General features: G+C 46.1%; 1 protein-coding gene across 1 annotated transcript; it reads left to right on the forward strand.

Annotated features, from left to right (window-relative positions):
- The first annotated feature begins 236 nt into the window (after nt 1–236).
- On the forward strand, nt 237–3672 carry LOC123168225 (NDR1/HIN1-like protein 3). Its single transcript, XM_044586098.1, has 3 exons — nt 237–635; nt 812–1875; nt 2028–3672. Exon 3 carries the CDS (start codon nt 2764–2766, stop codon nt 3409–3411), a length of 648 nt encoding a protein of 215 aa, XP_044442033.1. The 5' UTR covers nt 237–635; nt 812–1875; nt 2028–2763; the 3' UTR covers nt 3412–3672.
- Nucleotides 3673–23230: the final 19558 nt, after the last annotated feature.

Genomic DNA, 23230 nt, shown 5'->3' on the forward strand with positions numbered 1-23230 from the left:
TATTGGACAGTTGTCTCCGAGCGAAAGCCTACGTCTTGGACCGGCGGTGGCGACATCTAGGCATGGTTTCTTTGTTGGGAGCATCATGTGTGGAGACATGGCTTGAAGGTTATGTGGTGCGGTTGTTCGGTGTGTGCTCAGCGGCGGCGCTGGGGTCTTCCTGGGTATTCCCTGGAATACCCAAGATTTAGGCCAAAAAAAATCAATATACACATCTAATACTAGTCCAGCCCAAACAGAGGACAGTCACGCAGCGAACCAGACGTCCAGACGTGCGTCTGGCTGTACGCGCGGGCGAAGCGAGGAACCTATCGACAACGACCAGTTTCAGTCTCCCTTCCTCAGTTCCCCTCCCCCGATTCCTCCCAAACCTAGCACCTAGCGGCCGGCGCCGCGGCGGCGGCGGCGGATCCAGGTCCAGCCGGCCCTCTCCTTCCCTCCCCTCGGCGGATCCAGATCCAGTACTGCCACTCCGCCCCTTCCCTCCCCGAACTGTCTCCTACTCTCCTTCTCCTATGCCTCCGAGTGCAAGATCCGGCCAGCTTCCGGTGCTCTCTCGACGGCTCCACTGCTGACCGTCTCGGCGTGTCCTCCAGCAGACCAGCACTGCAGCACAGCTCCAGTGCTCCACCAAGGTATTTTTTGGCCTTTTGTCCTCTGTTTTTTTAAAGAAATCTGAAGATTTGTTTGTAAACTGAAATTGAACTAAATGGACATTGGAGTTTGAAGAAGAAGGATGTTTATGTGATGGATTTGATGCCACAGTGCCACTGCCACTGATTTCTACTTTGTTTATGTGATTGTGATGTAGATGAAGAAGAAAGATGTTAGCTTGTTTGAATTGTGGGACAAATCTTCAAAGGCAAGGAAAATAAGTTCTGCATCACACCAAGTGCTTTTTCCGTTGAGGTTGAGAGCAACCTACAGCTAGCACTAGTGCATACCATGGCGCAGAGGCACAAGCGGCTCTATCCATAGAGACAATATTTCGATCATTTGAGTTTGTTTTCATGGCACACTTGATGCAAGAAATATTTGGATACACAGATGAGTTGTGTAGAGCTTTGCAAAAGCAAGACGAAGATATTGTTCATGTTATTGAGCTTGTTGCTGACACAAAGTATTACTTGGAGGCTTTGAGGACCGATGCTGGATGGGATGATTTTCTCACAAAGGTCACATCTTTTTGTACAAAGCATAAGATTAAAGTAGTTGATATGGAGGGTCCTTACTTTTCCGTTGGCCGGCCTAGAAGGGGTTTATTTAATGGTCCGACCAATTACCACCGCTTCAAGGTTGATATGTTTGTGGGTGTCATTGATAGGCAAATCAATGAGCTAAATGGCAGATTTGATGAGGTAAACACGGAGCTACTTTCTTGCATGGCAGCATTTTGTCGACTTCATCTATTTGCTGCCTATGACCAAGAGAAGTTAGTTTGGCTTGCTACAAAGTTTTATGCTTCTGATTTTACAAGGGATGAACTGGCAAGACTTCCATGGCAACTAAACATGTATGCTACTAATGTGCGTAGAGATGAAAGGTTCAAAACCCTGAAAAATCTGTGTCAACTTTTAGTTATGCTTGTTGAGACAAACAAGCATGAACAATATCATATTGTTTACGAGCTTCTTAAGTTGGTATTGATTCTGCCAGTAGCTACTGCTAGTGTTGAAAGGGTATTCTCTTCAATGAGCTATGTGAAGAATAAGCTAAGGAACAAAATAGGTGATGATTATTTGAACAATTGTTTGGTTACATTCGGTGAGAGAATTTTTCAATCAAGTGAAGGATGAAGATGTCATCAATCTGTTCCAAAAAGGCGACCGCCGAGTTATATTGTAAGAAGTATATCATCACTTTATCAATCAAAAGGTACTTATGTATTCATGTCGTTATGGTCTGATACATTGAAATATTGCTATTGCCTTTATGTTAGTGTTGTTTTGTTCATATATTTGCTACTGTTGTGTTGTTTGGTCCATATGCCTCATTTAGAGCCAAAATTTTTTTGGATGAATACCCAGCCTTCATTTCCTGGCGCCGCCACTGTGTGTGCTGCTTGTCCGAGTAGAGGTTCGTGGGCACAATGTACGTCGATGCCGGTGACTCTCCAAGATGGTGGCTTTCTCTGGACCAGAGTCCCGCCACCCACTCGCTATGTCCCGTCGGCATTCGAGGGTGGTTGATGCGTCGGCAAGGGAAGTCCGGTTGAAGTTGTTGCTCTTCGGGGTGATTGGCCTTGGTAGAGACGCGGCTTCAATACTCTCGTTGTGTTTGTAATGTGTGCGGTGTCTTTTTTCGGATTAGCTCCGGTGTGATATTTGCACTGCACATATTGTTCGCAGCGAGAGGTAGCCTTTTCTAATTGTTCTCTGTCTTCTATGAAAATACGGTACTCCGTACGTCTTTGGCGTACTCTCTCAAAAAAAAAAAGTGAAAGAGCACACGTCCACTCGAGAAAAGAAAAAACAAGACAGCGCGCGCATGCACGAGCACGAACAGAAGACCCGGCCAACGCAAGCTCTGAAACCTCTCTTGTCTCCTGGTCTTGCATGCACGATCACACGTACACTCCTCTCCGACAAAAGTGGCGATCGGCGGGTGTGCCTCCGACCACTAGCTACTACCTGCATGTCTGTCTCGATCTGCGCTACACCAATCGCCATGAAACATCCTCTCATTGGTTTCTTCACCAGCTAGCTAGAATCACAAGACCTGATCGATCGAGTTGGCCGGCCACCGGAAGGAACCAACCGATCGATGGGCAAGACGAGCACCGTGTCGTCGTGGCTGTGCTGCCCGTGCCGGTGTCTCTTCTGCGGGCTGCTTAGCTGCATCTTCAGCGTCGTCGCCACCATCCTCGTCATCGCCGGCGTCGTCGTGCTCGCGCTCTATCTCCTCTTCCGACCGCACCTCATCCAAGCCACCATCGCGTCCGCCGACCTCGCCGACTTTACCCTCACCCCGAGCACCTGGATCCTCCGCTACAACCTCTCTGTCGCGCTCTCCGTGCGCAACCCTAACTCCCGGATCGCCATCCACTACCAGTCCGTCGTCGCCGAGGCCTACTACCAGGGCCAGAGCTTCGCCCGCGCCGACCACCCGGACTTCTACCAGGACACCGGCGAGACCACCGTCGTGCCGCTGGCCTTCGCGGGCGATCACCCGCTCGAGGGCGGGGTCGCCGCCGCGGGGTTCCGCAAGGAGGCCATCGACCACGCCTCCTTCTCAGTCGACATCAAGCTCAGCGCCAAGATGAAGCTCAAGGTGTGGGCCTTCAGGGTGCCGGGGCCAAAGCCCAAGGTTGACTGCCCTCTCATGCTCCACCGACGGAACGCCTCCGCCTCCGCACCCGCCGGCGACGGCCAGCCGGAGTTCCACCCCATCGAATGCCGCGTCTGGTTCTGATTGATTCAGGCGATTCAGATCGCCAATTGATTAAATGTTGTTAGTTAATTAAATCTCTAGTAGTTAGATCTGCATAGTCTACCACTCTCCCATGCATCTTGATTAATTAATCACCTTTGTTGATAATTAAGCATGTTTCCCTGATCGCTTAATCTGTAGTAAGTATAAATTTGGATCAGTTTCATAAAAATTGATCTCTTCGCCATGTCCTCGCTCATGTGTATATAGTTATATGCAGAGTATTAGTTAACTAATTGATAATTTGATCTGTTCCCTCCGAATTCACATGCATTTGTATTTGTATAAGTAAGATGTAAAGAAATATTACCTCTGTTTAGGTGTATAAGTCACCTTGCAAAAACCAAATAATCCTAAAATACTTAGATGCGGTGCATTAACTTTTATCTCGTTTCTTGTTTCTTGACATATCAACCAATAAAAGATGTGGGACGTGCATGCTTTCAATGGACGACCAAATACGACATGCAGTGGTTAATTTATTGCATGCAATGCTATTAATTAGCAAATAACATTAAGTTCTCTTGTTTTTCCCTCCACCTTGATTGCGATGTGCAACCTAAGACGACTTACGCACCTAGATGGAGGGAGTACGTACTATTACAATACGTACGTAAATAGATATACTTGGTGCGATACAAGTGTATACACATTTTCTTTATACACGAAAAAGCATTCGCTGAATTATATACTGAATCTCATCTTTGCCTCGATGCTGAGAATTTTTTACGTGCTTGGATCAGTCTGTATTCTTGAAAACAGGAAGAGGGCATTTTGGAAGACAAACAATCGCTCGTGGTGCAAACTCTGGGGGTACTAGGGCCTGCATCCACCATGAACATTTCTTCTGCAATGCAAAAGAAAAATGATTTTAGTTAATAGTTCCAATTTGTTCTGAATTTAACAAGTAATCAGACAGCATATAACTCAGCAGGGTTTTGGAGCTCGTTGTTCAGGGGGACCAGTTCGCCTATTTAGAAAATATAAAATGCATTCTTCATGGCTGGGCCTATTCTCCAAATCCTCGAGGATCAAAAGTGGAACGCTAAGCAAGGGTGGGAGGTTGTCAGCTCTGCGTGTGCGCGAAGATACCTCACAATTCAGAACACATACAAGAAGAAAACAGTAACTTCAAACTAGAAAATGCTATTGAGTATACATATGAAATTTTTTATCAATAAAATTATATTTCAATTACCAAAAAATTATGGAAAATTTCATGCACATGGATAATGAGTATAAACTCGCCAATCTAATTTTGGCAACCCAATATGATCATTTTTTAGTTGTTAGTAAAAATCTGAAACTAGGGTATGAACTAAATTGTTGTGGTAGTACACAAGTTACGCATTTTTGCACAGAAATTCATTTTTGACTATTTCCTGCATGGAACATAAATGGTCATATATTTTACCTATTTTTAGGACTATAAGTTACCCATCCTCCTTGTTGATGATTTTTTTTGCTGGGTTTCAAAAGTTAGCTCTTAATCTAACAAACATATAGAGCTCGTTTAATTTGAAGTTTCATTACCTTATTACCAGAGAGATCGGTAAGCTTGCAAGGATTAATTATATCAGCAAAGTTGGTCAGTGCCTGTTAAACACTACTACTTCTTTTTTGGCGAGAAAACTTCCAATCTATTCATCATGTCATGGCAGTACAAAGAACGCAGGAAAAAAAAATACACCCATGTCCGTAGATCACCTAGCGTCGAATACAAGAACTGGAACGAGCCAAAGGCACGCCGTCATCATCATCCCTCCCTCACCGAAGCTGGTCCAAACTTGTTGTAGTAAACAATCAAGAAGTCGTCGTGCTAAGGCCCCACAGGACCAGTGCACCAGAACAGCAACAGCCGCCGATGAAGTGAAGTATAGATAAAAAGGATCCAATATGTAGACAAATGAACCAAGACAAACAAAGATTGCATCCAAGCTATAACACCCCTAGTTGTTAGCTACAGTAACCTCACCCTAATGATGCCATGCCATCAAAATACACTATGCCAAAATACCACATGTCCAAAAATCAAGTTTAAATTCAAATTTAAACTAAATTCAAGTAAATTATTTCTTTAACCAATAAAACTAAAATGTTCATAATATTGCAAATAATCACTGGATAATTTTCATGGTGAACCCAAGATTTAATAGAATATTTTAATTCCCTAAAATAATTAAAATAGGGGCCAAAATAATATTTTAATTGCTTTTAAATGATATAAAATCCAAACTACTTTAAATAAGTTCCAAACTTTTTGTGGCAGTGCTATATAATGGAATGCTAATTATGTAACAAGTGTCATATTTTACAAAATACATTTGGTGGCGCAACTTAACACAAAACAGAAATAAAAAAAAAGGAAAATGAAAGGCAATATGTGCATTGTGCACTTGGGCCGGCCACAGCCATAGTGCAGCCCAGCCCACACCGGCCGGCCTTTTCCCCTACCTTAGGGCTGTGGCAGCTGAGGCCATGGCGTGGTGCGCATCCATGCTCGATGCTAGCCACAACGCTGCTACAGGACCACCGAGGAGGATAAGAGCATCTCCGTAGACCCCCCTAGCAACCCTAGTTCCTCTTCTCCCTCTCCCCATGTTGCCCCCTTCCCCACAGCCGCGGCCGTCACCATGGATGCCTTGCCCGCGAGCTCTCCGACCTCCCCGTGTCCTAGGACGGTATCCGCCCGCACCGCCGTCGCCTGCTACCTCATCTCCGACCATGAGCACGAGCTCGGGACCCCTACCTCGCCGGATCGGCCTCAAACCCCTTCTCTGCCCCGCCGGTCATCACCGTCGATCTGCTACTCCGGCGCCTCCCCCCGACCTCCTCGAGCGCGCCATGGGACCCGCTGTGAGCACCACGTCTTTCCCCCCTGTTTGCCGCATTGCTCCCTCGTCGGAGGTGCCCGCGCTCGCCGTTGCTCACCGCGCCCGGACCTCGTCCTGCGCGCGCTCACTGCAGCCTCACCGGCCTGTACTACTACCCGCGCACACGCGCACCCGGGCCGTGCCTCGCTCGCTGTCGCCTGTGTCGAGCCACGTTGCTCCCGCCGCTCGGCACCCGTAGCCTCCCTCAGCCCGGGTCGCGCCCCCGCCGCCTCTGTTTGGCCGCCGCCATAGCCATCGCTCTGGCCACCCCCCATGCGCACCGCTTGCACCACCGCCCATGCCTCACTTCGCTCGTCCGCCTGGCACTCGCGGCTGACCAAATGGTCGCGGGAGTGAGTTCCTCCATTGCTCGCCGGAGAGCACTGCCATCCCACGCGTTCAAAACGCTGGCCCGGGCCACCGCCATGTGGCACTGGTACGACGAGGTGCTATACAAACGGTTTTTAGCCCCTTTCCGCGACGGTATTTGGAACCGTCGCCTAGTGAGTGACTGCAATAGGGGGGTCCTTCCCACATAACCCAGAAACCGTCGGGGATAGGGAGCCTTGATGCATACAGTTGTCCCTATATAACCGTTTCCGATATCTCGAATATCCCAAACTCTTCATCCTTGCTACCCGTTTGTGCTCGCATTGCCATCGCAGTCGGAGTTTTGAGGTTTTACCTAGAACTAGGCACATTCCAGGCACGGGAGTTTTCCAGGCATGTACCAAACTGGCTGTACGTTTACGATGCCTGGCACATCACAAACAGTACATGATTGTAAACCGTGTATGATAGGTAGACAATCACACGCATTTAGTTTTCCCGCACCGTTTGTGATAGTGTCTGACATCACACACGTCTTGCAAACGGCAAGTATCACTACAAAAAAAGACACATCCGTGACATTTTGGGCCGAATGAATTTTTTTCTGTCATGCTTATGACACTTCTATGACGATAATTGTGACAAAACCCGGTATCATCATAGATGTGGTGGGCTAGTACTTCTATGAAAAAAATCATGATATAAAATGGGCTTTTCGTCCTGGGTGGGCCGGAGACGCAGCTGCATGACATTCTTTGGGCCGTCCTTGACGGAAAAAACCATGGTAGAAGCGAGGGCGAGGAAAATATCGGGGGAGTTCCCGGTTACGGTGGGTGGTCGGGGGCCGAGCGATGCACGTTTCTCTCGTATGTACACGCGTGTGTGCGAGGCGTTGCACTCTAACTGAACCCGAGCGAGGCGTTGGGCTCTAACTGAACCCGAGCGATTGCACTAGCTACGTTACTGAACCCGAGCGATCGATCCCTTGCTGTTAACTGAACCCGAGTGATTCCTTCGCTACTGCTGCTAACTAAAGCCGATCGAACCCTGCTGCCTCCTTCCCTTGATGAACAGTGTCTGTTGTTGGGGCGTTTGGATGAACAGTTCCTGGTGGGGGGTTGGATGAACAGGACCCCGTGGTAGTAGAGCCGTTGCCGCTGGATGAATAGGACCCCGATCGAGCCAGTTGGGGGTGGATGAATAGGACCCCGTGGAGGGCTGGATGAACAGGACGACCCCGTGGAGGGCTAATTGAACAGTAGCCGGTGGAGGGCTAGATGAACAGTAGCCCGTGGACGGGTGGTTGAACAGGACCCTGTGGAGAGGCTGGTTGAACAGTAGCCGGTGGAGGAGCGCGTAGTGTGGAAGCTGGATGAACAGGAGCCCGTGGATGAACAGTCGCAGGTGGAGGCTGGAGGAGGTCGACGGTGGATGAACAGTAGCCTGTGGAGGAAGTCGTCGGTGGAGATGAACAGTATCCCGTGGAGTCCCGTTTTGCGGTACGCGACACCCCTACCGATGAACATGACCCCCGTTTCGACCATAGCGCTCCAACACAAGTCTGTTTCCTCTGTTTTGCGATACGCCACACCCCTCCCGATCAACAGGACCCCGTTTTGACCAAGAGAAGTATGTTTCCTCCGTTTTGCGGTACGCCAGACCCCTCCCGATGAACAGGATCCCGTTTCGACCGTGGCCGGTCAAACACAAGGCCGTTTCCTCCGTTCTGCGGTACGCCAGGCCTCGTTTCCATCCGCTGTTCCGTCCAAGCCGGTTGGTTCCCGATGAACACGACGACGCATTCCGTTCCGACCCAGCCGGTTGGCTCCCCATGAACACGACGACGATGCAGTTTCTCCGTTCTGACCCAGCCATGTACACGAGCCCTGGCCGTACGTATGCGCGAGTAGGCGTTCGAGACCCTCCTGTATGTACGTACGTGGCCGTATTTACTTTCTTGCACCCTGGCTGTACGTACGTGTACATGCTACGTGCGCGCCTCTACTACGACACGATCCCTTCCTTATTCGGCCACGGTTCATCGCTGCAGCCTGCAGACAGACCAATCGACCAGTATGTACGTACACGTTCGCGACCAGAATGACAACGCTACGTACGCTTCGACCAGGTGGGTCCCGACTGTCAGGCACTTCCTTGCATGCGAAGATGTAGCTGGTGGGTCCCAGCAGTCAAGGGGAAATGATTTTTCGCGAAATACGGTGGCCCGTCCGGTGGGTCCCCGCTGTCAGGTGGAGGAATCATTATTTTCCGCGTAATAAGGAGGCACTTCCTTGCTGCGGCCGTGGACCCAGCTGCCAGGCTCTCCACGTATAGTACTCTTCTGATGAAAGTCGTTCGTCAACCATGTTGACCACGCGGCGCCGAGAGCACCAGGGCGGTGGACGACGGCGAGGCCTAGGAAGGGGACGACGCGGAGCCGGGGAAGACGCGGCAGTGGAAGCCCACGCGGAGAGGAGTACGAGGGTTCACTGGTTCGGCTTTGGTGTGAGGCTGCCATCGCCGCAGGACCTGGCCAGCGTTGGGAGTAGTAGGGGGCGGTGAGGCCTCTACGGCATAACAGCCGGCCACGGGAGGCAGGAGCACGCGTCACGACCGGCGCTGCTTTGGGCGGCTGGAGCAAGAAGACCAGAGGTTGAAGAAGCACTACGGCCGTTGGATGGACATCGTATGGTCACTGGAGCTAGAATCATTCATATTGACTAAGTTCACAAAGCCCTCCGTCCCCGTCAACTTATTAGGCCCACAAGTCAGCCTCCCACTATGCTGGGTCCCAGCTAGCAGGGGGTATTCTTTTTTTGTGCGTAATAAGGAGGCACTTCCTTGCGTGCGAAGATAGCTGGTGGGTCTGACCTGTCAGGTGGAGGAATCATTATTTTGCGCGTAATAAGGAGGCATTTCCTTGCATGCGGCCGTGGACCTAGCTGTCAGCCTCCCACATACTGTCCACTTCCGATGGATGTCATACGTTGACCGCGTTGACCACGCCGCGCCGAGAGCACCACGGCGGTGCACGACGGCGAGGCCTAGGAAGGGAACGGCACAGAGCCAGGGAAGACTCGGCAGTTGTTTCCCACGCGGAGGGGAGTACGAGGGTTTACTGGTTCGTCTGCCATCGCCGGAGAATAACAACAGGTGTGGGTGAGTAGAGGGATGGCTAGGCCAGTGATGGGAGTACGATGGGGCGGTGAGGCCTGCACGACAGCATAGCCGGCCGCGGGAGGAGGGAGCAGGCAGTCCCACTGGCGCTTGTTTGAGCGGCTGGAGCAGGAAGAGCAGAGATTGAACAAGCATGACGGCCGTTGGATGGACGTCCAACAGTCACTACTCTCGTGTGGTGACTAAGTTGACACGGCGTTGCATGTGCGTCAACCTTTTTTTAGGAAAGCATACGCGTCAACCTGTAGTAGGCACACATGTCAGCCTCAAATCTGTCGAAAACAACATACAACCCATCTGCTATTATTTCTAATAATTTACAGCCCATTTGCTAATTCTTAAGAATTTTTTTGGAGCCCATCTTCCTTTTGTTAGCATTACACCCCATATTGTGGCCACGGTTAAAAATTATACGAAATTTTGCATATTTCGGTGTGGACAACTGTTTTCAATCCCGAAATATTGAGTCACATTCAAACTATTTTGAAATAATTTATATAAATATAAAATCCAAATAATTGTCCATGCATAAAAATCAATGGAATTTAAAATCTTGTAATGAAAAAAAATTTGAAACTAATTCCCGGTTTGATGTGTTTTAAAAATGTACAACCAATTTCTGGGCAAACCTAGTGAAACTCTCCTTGTCTTGAAAGATTTGCAGCCCAGCGGGGCTGATAAAGCAAGTAGGCCTTGTTTGGGTATTTCTTAAAAAATAGAACTGGGCTAGCCATTTTCAGCAAGAAAAAAACACAACTGGGCTCATGATGTGGTAAACATAAATAAAACCCTGGCTAGACGGGCCACAGCCCCCGCACAGCCCCGTTGTTACCCTGATCCGTCGCTAAAACTAGTATAAATAACAACTGCTTGTTCCTCAAAAAAAGTAAATAACAACTGCGCGACCTGCTGGGTCCCTGGTGTCAGCCGCTCGTTTTGTAATTCTCTCGTTTATTGACTACGTTGACAATGGCGTGAGCCCCATATGTCCAACCATTAGGAGGAACCATTTTTTGGGCATGTAATAATGAGGCACTTGCTTGCGTAATGCCATGACGCTGGTGGGTCCCTCCTGTCATCCTCTCCACGTACAGTCATCTCCTTGTTCCTCTCGGTTGTTCACGACGTTGACAACGCAAGAGGGCAGCGCACCGCGCACGGCGAGCGAACCAAGGCCAAGGACGATGGCGAGGCCTCAAACGGAACGAACAGGAGCCGTGGAAGATGCATCAGTCCAGTCGCAAGCGGAGGGGAGTACGAGGGTTGACTGGTTCGGGTGCGGGTGCGTGTTGGGGCCGACGTCCCCAGAGAATAACAGGACGTGTGGGGGAATAGAGGGAGGGACTGGCCAACGTTGGAGGGTACGGTAGGGCGGCGGAGGCGTAGCCAGCCATGGGAGGCGGGAGCAGGCGGAGCCGACGGGGTGGTTTGGTTTGGGCGGCTCGAGGAAGAAGACAAGAGATAGAAGATACACGACAGATGTTCGATGTCAATCCAACGGCTGGTAGGCAGGATCATTTGTTGACTAGCTAGTAAGTCGACACCACCTTGGATAGGCTATTTCCTCGTGGGTCCCAAATGTTAGAATCTAAATCTGTCACGGCCATGCAGCCTTTCCTATGAAAATTTACAGCCCATTTGGTGTGCTAGTTCAAAATAAGTTTGTGGGTGCTGGTGGGGGCTAATCACTTGGCTTCTGTAATGCACAGTGAGCTCAAGCAGCCGGCGAGAGTGATTTTATTTCCCTTGGTTGGGATTTGTTACAATATTTCACTCTAAATTAAACGAATGGCAAGCCATTTGCCTTGTTTCAAAGAAAATATGACAGTCACAACCGAGTTGAAAAGGGCAAGAACATCTAACTCCAGCTTACAAACTGTACAAAAGCACGAGGGTTAATTGTTCACAAGGTTTAGAAAAACCCAGGTTGAAAAGGGCAACAACATCTAACTCCAGCACTGTTTTCGGTAGTCACAGTCAAATGGATCGGTCAGGTCCATGGAATGAACATCCTGGGTCGTAAAATTTACTCGATTATGACCACAATATGTTGTAAATAGAAGCCCGACACGTTCAGAAGCTCTTTTGCTCACCTAAAACTCATTTTTTGCTCTTCGACATACCCATCCGTCAAAACCATGCTGCTGATAAACTTAAGCCTGATGGACAATAGTAACCTCGCATTCAGCAGGAAGAATGTGACAAATCTAGTGTTTGCATGGTTGGCTACATATCGTTCTAGCGTTATTGTCTTCAATCGAATGTCATGAGAAGTGAGAAAATCCCGGTGCTTACGAATCCACTGATTGGTTATAACTTTCTTACCCCGTCCTGTTGCCTAAATAGACATGAAGATTGAAAACAGTTAAGGTCTAAAAAAAGAGTGTGGAAAGAGCAACAGCTGAACGGTTAATTCTAGTACACTATATGCGTGCTTCCAATGTGTGTGAAGTTATCACCTTTATATACAACTTCTCCAGACATGGAAAGCATTGCAGCAAGCCAATAAACTTGTTCAGATCAAAACTATTCGTTTGGATATATAAGATCTTGACAGAATCCAGCACCATTGATAGGCTATCCACGGAGAAACTCTTCATTGAGCATATAACATAATATTAGTACAAAATGTGTACTCCGAGATGATATATAACTTAGGCGCAGAAATTTAAAATGCAGCTTATGGTTACAAGTGTAGATGATAATATAAAGTACCTGAAGAACTGTGGAGCCAAACACCATATTGAAATGAGCACAGATATCATGTATTACACCCAAGGTCTATAGTTTAGGCGCAGAGAGGACAGTTATTTGCAACGGTGAATAACTAGAATCAAGGATCAACCTTTGAAGTGAAGGGGCATCTTGGAGGATGAGCTGCCTTCCGTCAAAAGAAATTCCAATTCTTACAAGGTTAGGCAACTTTATTTGGAGACAACCGATTCTAACTGTGAAAACAAGCACCAAGCACTCCAGGGCAGGGCAACTGGAGTGGATGATGCTGTGCAATGAGGCCTCCGATATACGAACCCGCACAAGTGAAAGTTTCTTGAGAAATGGGAGTCGAAGGTTTAGTACCAGATTGTCTGGTAGGTAGCAGAGCGCAAAGGTGCCGGTGTGGAGAGAGGAGGAAAACCGCGAGATGGACATCGGTGCTGAGGGCACAGGTACATGGCGTTTGGTATCTGGTAGGTGATTTCCAGGGGAATAGTAGAACTCAAGTAGCTATAGTTTTGTGAATTCAGGGGATTTCAGCCAGGCGTCCACCATGCAGGGCATGGTATACTTGCTCAGGTAGCATGACGGGATGTAGAGGCTTTGAACGGAGCCCTGGTGGGAGGATATGATGGCTCTGGGGATTTCAAAATTATTGAAGAGATAGCTGGCGACAGTCGAGATTAAGGGGCACGACGCGCCACCGAGGGCGCCACCAAATTGAGAGGACTTGGGTGCGGCAGCAATCCTTGGTGGGGAGAAGCGAGATGATCTCCCCAAGGACAACGTTGATAACCCACAAGTATAGGGGATCAATTGTAGCCTCTTTTGATAAGTAAGAGTGTCGAACCCAACGAGGAGCTAAAGGTAGAACAAATATTCCCTCAAGTTCTATCGACCACCGATACAACTCTACGCATGCTTAACGTTCGCTTTACCTAGAACAAGTATGAAACTAGAAGTACTTTGTCGGTGTTGTTGGATAGGTTTGCAAGATAATAAAGAGCGCGCAAATAAAAACTAGGGGCTGTTTAGATAAAGACATAACTAAGTTAGTTTTTGTAGAGAGCTTGTTGTCACACAAGAAAGTTATTTGTCCCCAGGCAATCGATAACTAGACCGGTAATCATTATTGCAATTTTATTTGAGGGAGAGGCATAAGCTAACATACTTTCTCTTCTTGGATCATATGCACTTATGATTGGAACTCTAGAAAAGCATCCGCAACTACTAAAGATCATTAAGGTAAAACCCAACCATAGCATTAAAGCATCAAGTCTTCTTTATCCCATACGCAACAACCCCCTTACTCGGGTTTATGCTTCTGTCACTCAAGCAACCCACTATAAGCGAATCATGATGGTATTGCAACACCCTACAACAGGAATCCCTCACGCTTGCGCAACACGGAGAGCACCATAGGACAACACCAATAATAAAACATGCAACTCAAACCAATCACGATCATCAATTAACCCATAGGACAAAACGGATCTACTCAAACATCATAGGATAGCCATACATCATTGGGAAATAATATATAGCGTTGAGCACCATGTTTAAGTAGAGATTACAGCGGGTAAAAGAGGGGTTACACTGCTGCATAGAGGGGGGAAGAGTTGGTGATGAGGGCGGTGAAGTTGTTGGTGTAGATTGCGCTGATGATGATGGCCCCGACGGTGTTCCGGTGCCACCGGAAGAGAGGGGGAGAGAGCCCCCCTTCTTCTTCTTCTTCCTTGACCTTCTCCCTAGATGGGAGAAGGGCTTCCCCTCTGGTCCATGGCCTCCATGGCATGGGATGGGCGAGAGCCCCTCCGAGATTGGATCTGTCTCTCTGTCTCTCTCTGTTTCTGCGCTTCCTGATTCTGCCCTTTCACCGTTTCTTAAATTCCTGGAGATCCTTAACTCTGATTGGACTGAATTTGGGACATGATCTCTATCCGGATATTAGCTTTCTTGCGGCGAAAGAAGGGCACCAACCACCTTATGGGGTGGCCACGAGGGCCCAGGGCGCGCCTGACCCCCTCGGGCGCGCCCCCTGCCTCGTGGCCCACTCGGGCATCGTATCGCGTTGATTCTTCTTACCAAAAATCACATATATTCCAAAAAAAATCTCCGTCAGTTTTTATCCCGTTTGGAGTCCGTTTGATATGGATTTTCTGCGAAACAAAAAACATGCAACAAATAGGAACTGGCACTGGGAACTGGATCAATATGTTAGTCCCAAAAATAGTATAAAAAGTTGCCAAAAGTATATGAAAGTTGTATAATATTGGCATGGAACAATAAAAAATTATAGAACGGAGACGTATCAGCATCCCCAAGCTTAATTCCTACTCGTCCTCGAGTAGGTAAATGATAAAAAGATAATTTTTGATGTGGAATGCTACCTAGCATAATCTTGACCACATAATCTAATCATGGCATGAATATTAAGACACGAGTGATTCAAAGCAATAGTCTATCATTTGACATTAAGACAATAATACTTCAAGCATACTAATAAAGCAATCATGTCTTTTCAAAATAATATGGCCAAAGAATGTTATCCCTACAAAATCATATAGTCTGGCTATGCTCCATCTTCACCACACAAAATATTCAAATCATGCACAACCCCGATGACAAGCCAAGCAATTGTTTCATACTTTTGATGTTCTCAAACCTTTTCAACTTTCACGCAATACATGAGCGTGAGCCATGGATATAGCACTATAGGTGGAATAGAATATGATGGTGGAGGTTGTGTGGAGAAGACAAAAAGGAGAAAGTCTCACATCGACGCGGCTAATCAATGGGCTATGGAGATGCCCATCAATTGATGTCAATGCGAGGAGTAGGGATTGCCATGCAACGGATGCACTAAGAGCTATAAGTGTATGAAAGCTCAAACTGAAAACTAAGTGGGTGTGCATCCAACTTGCTTGCTCATGAAGACCTCGGGCATTTGAGGAAGCCCATCATTGGAATATACAAGCCAAGTTCTACAATGAAAATTCCCACTAGTATATGAAAGTGATAACTCAAGAGTCTCTCTATATGAAGAACATGGTGCTACCTGAAGCACAAGTGTGGTAAAAGGATAGTAACATTGCCCCTTCTTTGGCCTTTTTTTTATTTGGGCTTCTTTGGCCTCTTTTATTTTGATAACCTCACATGGGACAATGTTCTAATAATGATGATCATCACACTTTTATTTACTTACAACTCAATATTACAACTCGATGTCTAGAACAAAGTATGACTCTATATGAATGCCTCCGGCGGTGTACCGGGATGTGCAATGATCTAGCATAGCAAAGATATCAAAATATCATGCTAGCTATCTTACGATCATGCAAAGCAATATGACAATGAATGCTCAAGTCATGTATATGATGATGATGGAAGTTGCATGGCAATATATCTCGGAACGGCTATGGAAATGCCATGATAGGTAGGTATGGTGGCTGTTTTGAGGAAGATATAAGGAGGCTTATGTGTGACAGAGCGTATCATATCACGGGGTTTGGATGCACCGGCGAAGTTTGCACCAACTCTCGAGGTGAGAAAGGGCAATGCACGGTACGGAAGAGGCTAGCAATGATGGAAGGGTGAGAGTGCGTATAATCCATGGACTCAACATTAGTCATAAAGAACTCACATACTTATTGCAAAAGTCTATTAGCTATCGAAATAAAGTACTACGCGCATACTCCTGGGGGGATAGATTGGTAGGAAAAGACCATCGCTCGTCCCCGACTGCCGCTCATAAGGAAGACAATCAATAAATAAATCATGCTCCGACTTCATCACATAACGGTTCACCATACGTGCATGCTACGGGAATCACAAATTTTAACACAAGTATTTCTACAATCCACAACTACCCACTAGCATGACTCTAATATCACCATCTTTATATCGCAAAACTATTGCAAGGAATCAAACATATCATATTCATTGATCTACAAGTTTTATGTAGGATTTTATGACTAACCATGTGAATGACCAGTTCCTGTCATTCTGTAAATAGATATAAGTGAAGCAAGAGAGTTTAATTCTTTCTACAAAAGATATGCCCACGCTCTAACAAATATAAGTGAAGAAAAAGAGCATTCTTCAAATGGCGGTTTTCTATGTGAAGAGAAACAGGCAATCCAAACTTCAGAAGATATAAGTGAAGCACATGAAGCATTCTATAAAGCCATACTCAAAAGATATAAGTGAAGTGCAATGAGCATTCTATAAATCAAGCAAGGACTATCTCATACCAGCATGGTGCATAAAATAAAAGTGAAAACTAAATGCAAAAGACGCTCCAAGATTTGCACGTATCGCATGAACGAAACGAATCCGAAAACATACCGATACTTGTTGAAGAAAGATGGGATGCCTTCCGGGCCATCCCGAAGCTTAGACGCTTGAGTCTCCTTGAATATTTACTTGGGGTGCCTTGGGCATACCCAAGCTTGAGCTCTTGCCTCTCCTCCTTATCCTCATATTGAGACATCCTCGATCTTCGAACACTTCATCCACACAAAACTCAACAGAAAACTCGGTAAGATCCGTTAGTATAATAAAGCAAATCACTACTCTAAGTACTGTTGCAAACCAATTCATATTTTGTTTTTGCATTGTAGCTACTTTAATATAACTTTTCCATGGCTTAATCCACTGATAGAAATCGATAGTTTCATCAAAACAAGCAAACTATGCATCAAAAACAGAATCTGTCTTAAACAGGACAGTCTGTACTAATCTGAACATTCACCATACTGCTGGTACACCAAAAATTCTGCCAAAATTAGGAAAAATAAAAAATTTGTATAGAAAGACATTACAAAAAGTTTCAGAACCATTTGACGTTCCAGTAAAAAAATGTGAAATCGCGCACTACAGCCAAAGTTTCTATCCTGCACCGCACAAACCAACAAGCATTGTAAACATCCTAAAGGCAAACCTTGGCACATTATTTTTATTATACAATGGAATTGTACAAGGGATAATTATTTTTGTTGAAAAGTTTCTGTAATCAAGATTCACAAAGTTTCCGTGAGCATGAACAAAGTTCATGGCTAGCTCCCACTTTAACAATGCTCGTCTTTCTCACTTTCACTTTCCTTTTTTGAAAAAGTTTTAGGTTCTCCTCTTTATATTTTTTGTTTTTAAACTTTATAAAAGCACACAACAGAAATAAATGACTCTCTAAAACTTACGGGTTGTCTCCCTGGCAGCGCTTTCTTTAAAGCCATTAAGCTAGGCATATAGTGCTCAAGTAATGGATCCACCCGGATCCCAAGGTATATCAAAGCCAATTTTAATTAACAATGATTTGCAATTTAGTAGTGAGCACAAAGTAACATATATCATGTAATGACGAAGTCTAACTCTCTTCCTATGCATCGGCATGTCATAAAAGAACAATTCATGCACATAAAGTAAAGGCCAATGCATAGTATAAACAGTTTCGTGCAATTATATCATATTGGAAACATGGAGAGGCGGAGATGTAGTTCCTCTCTCATAATAATTGCAAGTAGGAGCAGAAAGCACATGCATATTATATTAATCAAAATCATCATGTGTAGTAGTAAAACGCAACCCATCAATATAATCCTTAATAAGGGCAAACTTCTCCGATATAGTGTAGTCCGGAGAATTCAAAAAGATAATAGGACTATCATGCGTGGGTGCAATAGCAACAATTTCATGTTTAACATAAGGAACTATAGCAAGTTCATCTCCATAAGCATAATTCATATTGGCATCTTGGCCACAAGCATAGCAAGCATCATCAAAAAAGGGACATTTCAAAAGAATCAACGGGATCATAGCAATTATTATAGCAATCATCCTTCGGTAAGCACGAAGGGAAATTAAACAATGTATGAGTTGAAGAGTTACTCTCATTAGAAGGTGGGCACGGGTAGCTAATCCGCTCTTCCTCCTTTTGTTCTTCGCTCTCCTCATCATCTTTTTCATCCAATGAGCACACAATGTCATTAATTTCTTCTTCCATAGTCTCCTGCAAAATATTAGTCTCTTCTTGGACAGCGGAGACTCTCAATAAAATCATCAATATCGGAATTGACTTCATAATTCTCATAGCAATATTTAAGGATAACTAAATTTTCAGGTCTATAAACTGAATCATCAAAATTTTCACACTCTTTAAACAAAGATTCAATTTCATAAGCACCCATAAAAGCAACGAATTCTTCTATTTGTTCCATATCATAGTAATCATATATACCATTAGCATAAGAAGCCAAGGTTTTATCATCATTAAATTTGCATGAAAAGGGAAGGTGTGGAGCCTTCATCCAAGGGCAACAAGTATAATCATATCTCAAGCATAGTTCCCGAGCATACCAATGCAACATATGAATTTGATCCCATAATAGTTTCCCTTTTTGAGTCAAGCGATAATCCCTAAAGTATTCACGTTGATCCAACGTGTCTCCCATTACATAATTGAATGGGGTTTTCTCAGGATTATCAAAGTAGTACATAATATTTTCACATAACCAGCATCGAGGGTTTTAGGAGGTTCCCCATCTCCATGAGTAGCAAGTACACCTAATTTTTTTGGTATTTCGTGTTCCATATCCATAACTAAAGATAGAGAACAACTTAGAACAGCAAATAAAAATTACTTAGTGATAAAGCAAACAAGCACACACGAGAATATTCACCCCATGCTATAACTCCCCGGCAACGGCGCCAGAAAAAGGTCTTAATAACCCACAAGTATAGGGGATCAATTGTAGTCTCTTTCGATAAGTAAGAGTGTCGAACCCAACGAGGAGCTAAAGGTAGAACAAATATTCCATCAAGTTCTATCGACCACCGATACAACTCTACGCACGCTTAACGTTCGCTTTACCTAGAACAAGTATGAAACTAGAAGTACTTTGTAGGTGTTGTTGGATAGGTTTGCAAGATAATAAAGAGCGTGTAAATAAAAACTAGGGGCTGTTTAGATAAATACACAACTAAGTTAGTTTTAGTAGAGAGCTTGTTGTCCCACAAGAAAGTTATTTGTCCCTAGGCAATCGATAACTAGACCGGTAATCATTATTGCAATTTTATTTGAGGGAGAGGCATAAGCTAACATACTTTCTCTTCTTGGATCATATGCACTTATGATTGGAACTCTAGCAAGCATCCACAACTACTAAAGATCATTAAGGTAAAACCCAACCATAGCATTAAAGCATCAAGTCCTCTTTATCCCATACGCAACAACCCCCTTACTCGGGTTTATGCTTCTGTCACTCAAGCAACCCACTATAAGCGAATCATGAATGTATTGCAACACCCTACAGAGGGAATCCCTCACGCTTGCGTGACACGGAGAGCACCATAGGGCAGCACCAATAATAAAACATGCAACTCAAACCAATCACGACCATCAATTAACCCATAGGACAAAATGGATCTACTCAAACATCATTGGATAGCCATACATCATTGGGAAATAATATATAGCATTGAGCACCATGTTTAAGTAGAGATTACAGCGGGTAAAAGAGGGGTTACACCGCTGCATAGAGGGGGGAAGAGTTAGTGATGAGGGCGGTGAAGTTGTTGGTGTAGATTGCGGTGATGATGATGGCCCCGGCGGCGTTCCGGCGCCACCGGAAGAGAGAGGGAGAGAGCCCCCCTTCTTCTTCTTCTTCCTTGAACTTCTCCCTAGATGGGAGAAGGGTTTCCCCTCTGGTCCGTGGCCTCCATGGCACGGGAGGGGCGAGAGCCCCTCCGAGATTGGATCTGTCTCTCTGTCTCTCTCTGTTTCTGCGCTTCCTGATTCTGCCCTTTCACCGTTTCTTAAATTCCCGGAGATCCGTAACTCCGATTGGGCTGAATTTTGGACACGATCTCTATCCGGATATTAGCTTTCTTGCGGCGAAAGAAGGGCACCAACCGCCTTACGGGGAGGCCACGAGGGCCCAGGGCGCGCCTGACCTCCTCGGGCACGCCCCCCTGCCTCGTGGCCCCCTCGGGCATCGTATCACGTTGATTCTTTGTCACGACCGGTTTTCCAATAAAAATATTTATTGAGAAACCGATCCCTTTTACGGACCAGTGGAGAAGAATCCTTTTCACTGGTAGACAATTTCTTGATCATAGAAGAAAAACCAGGAGTACCAAATTTAATACAAGGTTGAGCGGAGACTGCTCAACAATTTATTACAAGCACGCCGATACTACACATAAAGGCGGATAGGGTGGCATAACTACTGGCTCACAATAAAAGCGGTGGTGGATATGTCACAGTGAAGTGGGTGACATGACTCCTGAATCTAACAGCTCTTCGAGCGTCGGAGTGAGGCTCGAGGATTCTTATTGTGGGTGGCGGAAGCGTAAATAATACAACTGACCAATATCCAGGATCGCACGGGACTGACTGGGACTCCTCTAGGTGTCGGACTCACTATCAAACTCTTCATCCATGAGATCGCCTTCGTCAACATCTGGCCAAATCAACAAGCCAGGTGAGTACTATGAAAGTACTCGCAAGACAGTTCGGACATAAGATATAACAAATGTAAACATGATGCATATGAACAGATCAATAGAGTGCACTCAGACAATGAGATAGCAATGCATGGGAAAAAAAGGAAGTCGGGCGGTAGTCCTCCCGAAATCCCAATGTAGTACTGAAGGCCAATCGAGTGTCTGAATGACTCCTCGAAAGGGTACAAATGAGATAATAATGCCGCAGTCGGGCGTCAAGGCGACACCACATAAAGGGCTTATAATGGAATATAAATGACAGTGCGTGCCACAGTCGGACATCTGAGCGACATCACGTAAAGGGCTTATATCAAAAGTAAACAACGAGCGTGCCACAGTCGGACGTCTGAGCGACATCACATAAAGGGCTTTTATCAAAAATAAATGACATGAGTGCCACAGTCGGACGTCTGAGCGACATCACATAAAGGGCTTATATCAAAATAAATGACATGAGTGCCACAGTCGGACGTCTGAGCGACATCACATAAAGGGCTTATGTTACATAACTTGATATTTCGGCAGCTCATGAATTTAAATCTTTCAAGGGAATATTCAGGTACGAGATAAATAAAAGGTTAGTCCATCCACATGAATAATAATACAACCGGGTTTACCACTCAAACTTGTTCACCGGGGATTTACCATGGAGACTGACATAGGGACTGACATGGATATGGATATGCTGGCCACGGTCCTTGACCATGGACACGATGACTCGGAAGGATTTGACTCTATAGAGTTTGTACTATTTAACCACAGCCAACGGATTTCAGTAGTCACAAGGGACTAGTTCCGTTTACGGTGTTTTAGGAGAAGCACATCTAACCAGTACACACCCATTCAACATTCCGATGCCAGGAATCACCCTCGGCAACGTTCAAGAAAAACCTTGAGACGGGGAGGCTACAACCTCGCGTAGCATGGGATCAAATTTATATCGCGCGCTCTAAGGGGTGCCCCCCTCTCGGTCCCAACCGGAAACACCCATGCCCCCTGACCTGATGACTGGCTTTAATCCAGGGCCATGGAACCCTCATCCCGGCCCCTCTATTTGGTGTGTACAAGGAAAGAGGTTAGCAACTTACTAAACCGTATTCTTTGCAGAAAACATGTGGCAGCACGAAAAGGGAAGAACGGTAACGTGGCTCAGCCCACGTTAACGTCGGAGTTTATCGGATGATTTAAGACTGACATGCTACAACACTACCATCTTACTACCTTTCATGTCACCACATGATCAGGTCATCTGTCATCAAAGATCACCGTAACTTCGGAACACACGGTTAGTTGCCTTGCATGCAACGTAATACTCACCGATGCTCATATGCCATGCACAAACCATTCAAGCAAACATGCAAAACACCTATCATATCAAAGGTTCAAACATGCTTGCCTGGTTCGGAGAAGTCGGAGTCTAGCTCGGCAAAGTTCGCGGCTCCGTCACCTCCTCCGGAACCTACGGTATAACGAAACCGTACACTAACGTGAAAATCGTTGCGTGCATAAAAATGTTCCAAGAATTTTCCAAATAAATACTATAAAAAACTAGACAAAAATATAAGACTGACAGAAAAAGAATCAATCAAAAATCATCTTTTATGAAAAAGATATAAGGGTTTTAGTCCAAGGACTGATCTGTGATGAAACAGAAAAGATCCAGGGACTTGTTTGAGAAAACAGAAAACGGTTCGGAATGAAATGCGCCAGCCCAAAGAGAAAATGCATTTTGCCCGAAGGCGCTTTCAGAAAACGGTTCGAGGGGGGAAAAGAAGAGAGGCTGACGGGGGGGGGGGGGTCCCACCCGTCAGGTTTAAAACTCCCAACGGAGCTCGCCGGCGCCCGAAGACTGCGGTGGTCGCCGGCGTTGAACCACGGCGAGGCAGAGAGATCGGAGGGTACCAAGAGGTTCAGGGTGATCTTCCGCGTCGGTGGGTAGTGGACTTGGCCGTCGGAGAGCACCACGTCGACGGCGACACTATCTCCGGCGGACGGTGGTTCGGGCGATGGTGGAGAACTTCGGTGGGTGCTGCAAACTCCAAATTGATGCGCGGGTCAGAAGAGTGGATGTACTAGGAGGCTACTGGCAAGAGCTGAGGGGTAGGGGTGCACGCACGGGGATGAATCGAGCTGGGTCCCGAAACGGGTCGAGGCGGCCGGAGTTGGGGAAGAAGACTCCCTCGGGGGCTGCTCAGTGGCTTGGC

The sequence above is a fragment of the Triticum aestivum genome, chromosome 7D (assembly GCF_018294505.1).
Source record: "Triticum aestivum cultivar Chinese Spring chromosome 7D, IWGSC CS RefSeq v2.1, whole genome shotgun sequence".
In the NCBI taxonomy this organism is placed as follows: domain Eukaryota; kingdom Viridiplantae; phylum Streptophyta; class Magnoliopsida; order Poales; family Poaceae; genus Triticum; species Triticum aestivum.

Bases quoted from the DNA above. Each gene is read 5' to 3' on its own strand.
- LOC123168225 (XM_044586098.1), top strand. From the start codon at position 2,764: ATGGGCAAGACGAGCACCGTGTCGTCGTGGCTGTGCTGCCCGTGCCGG.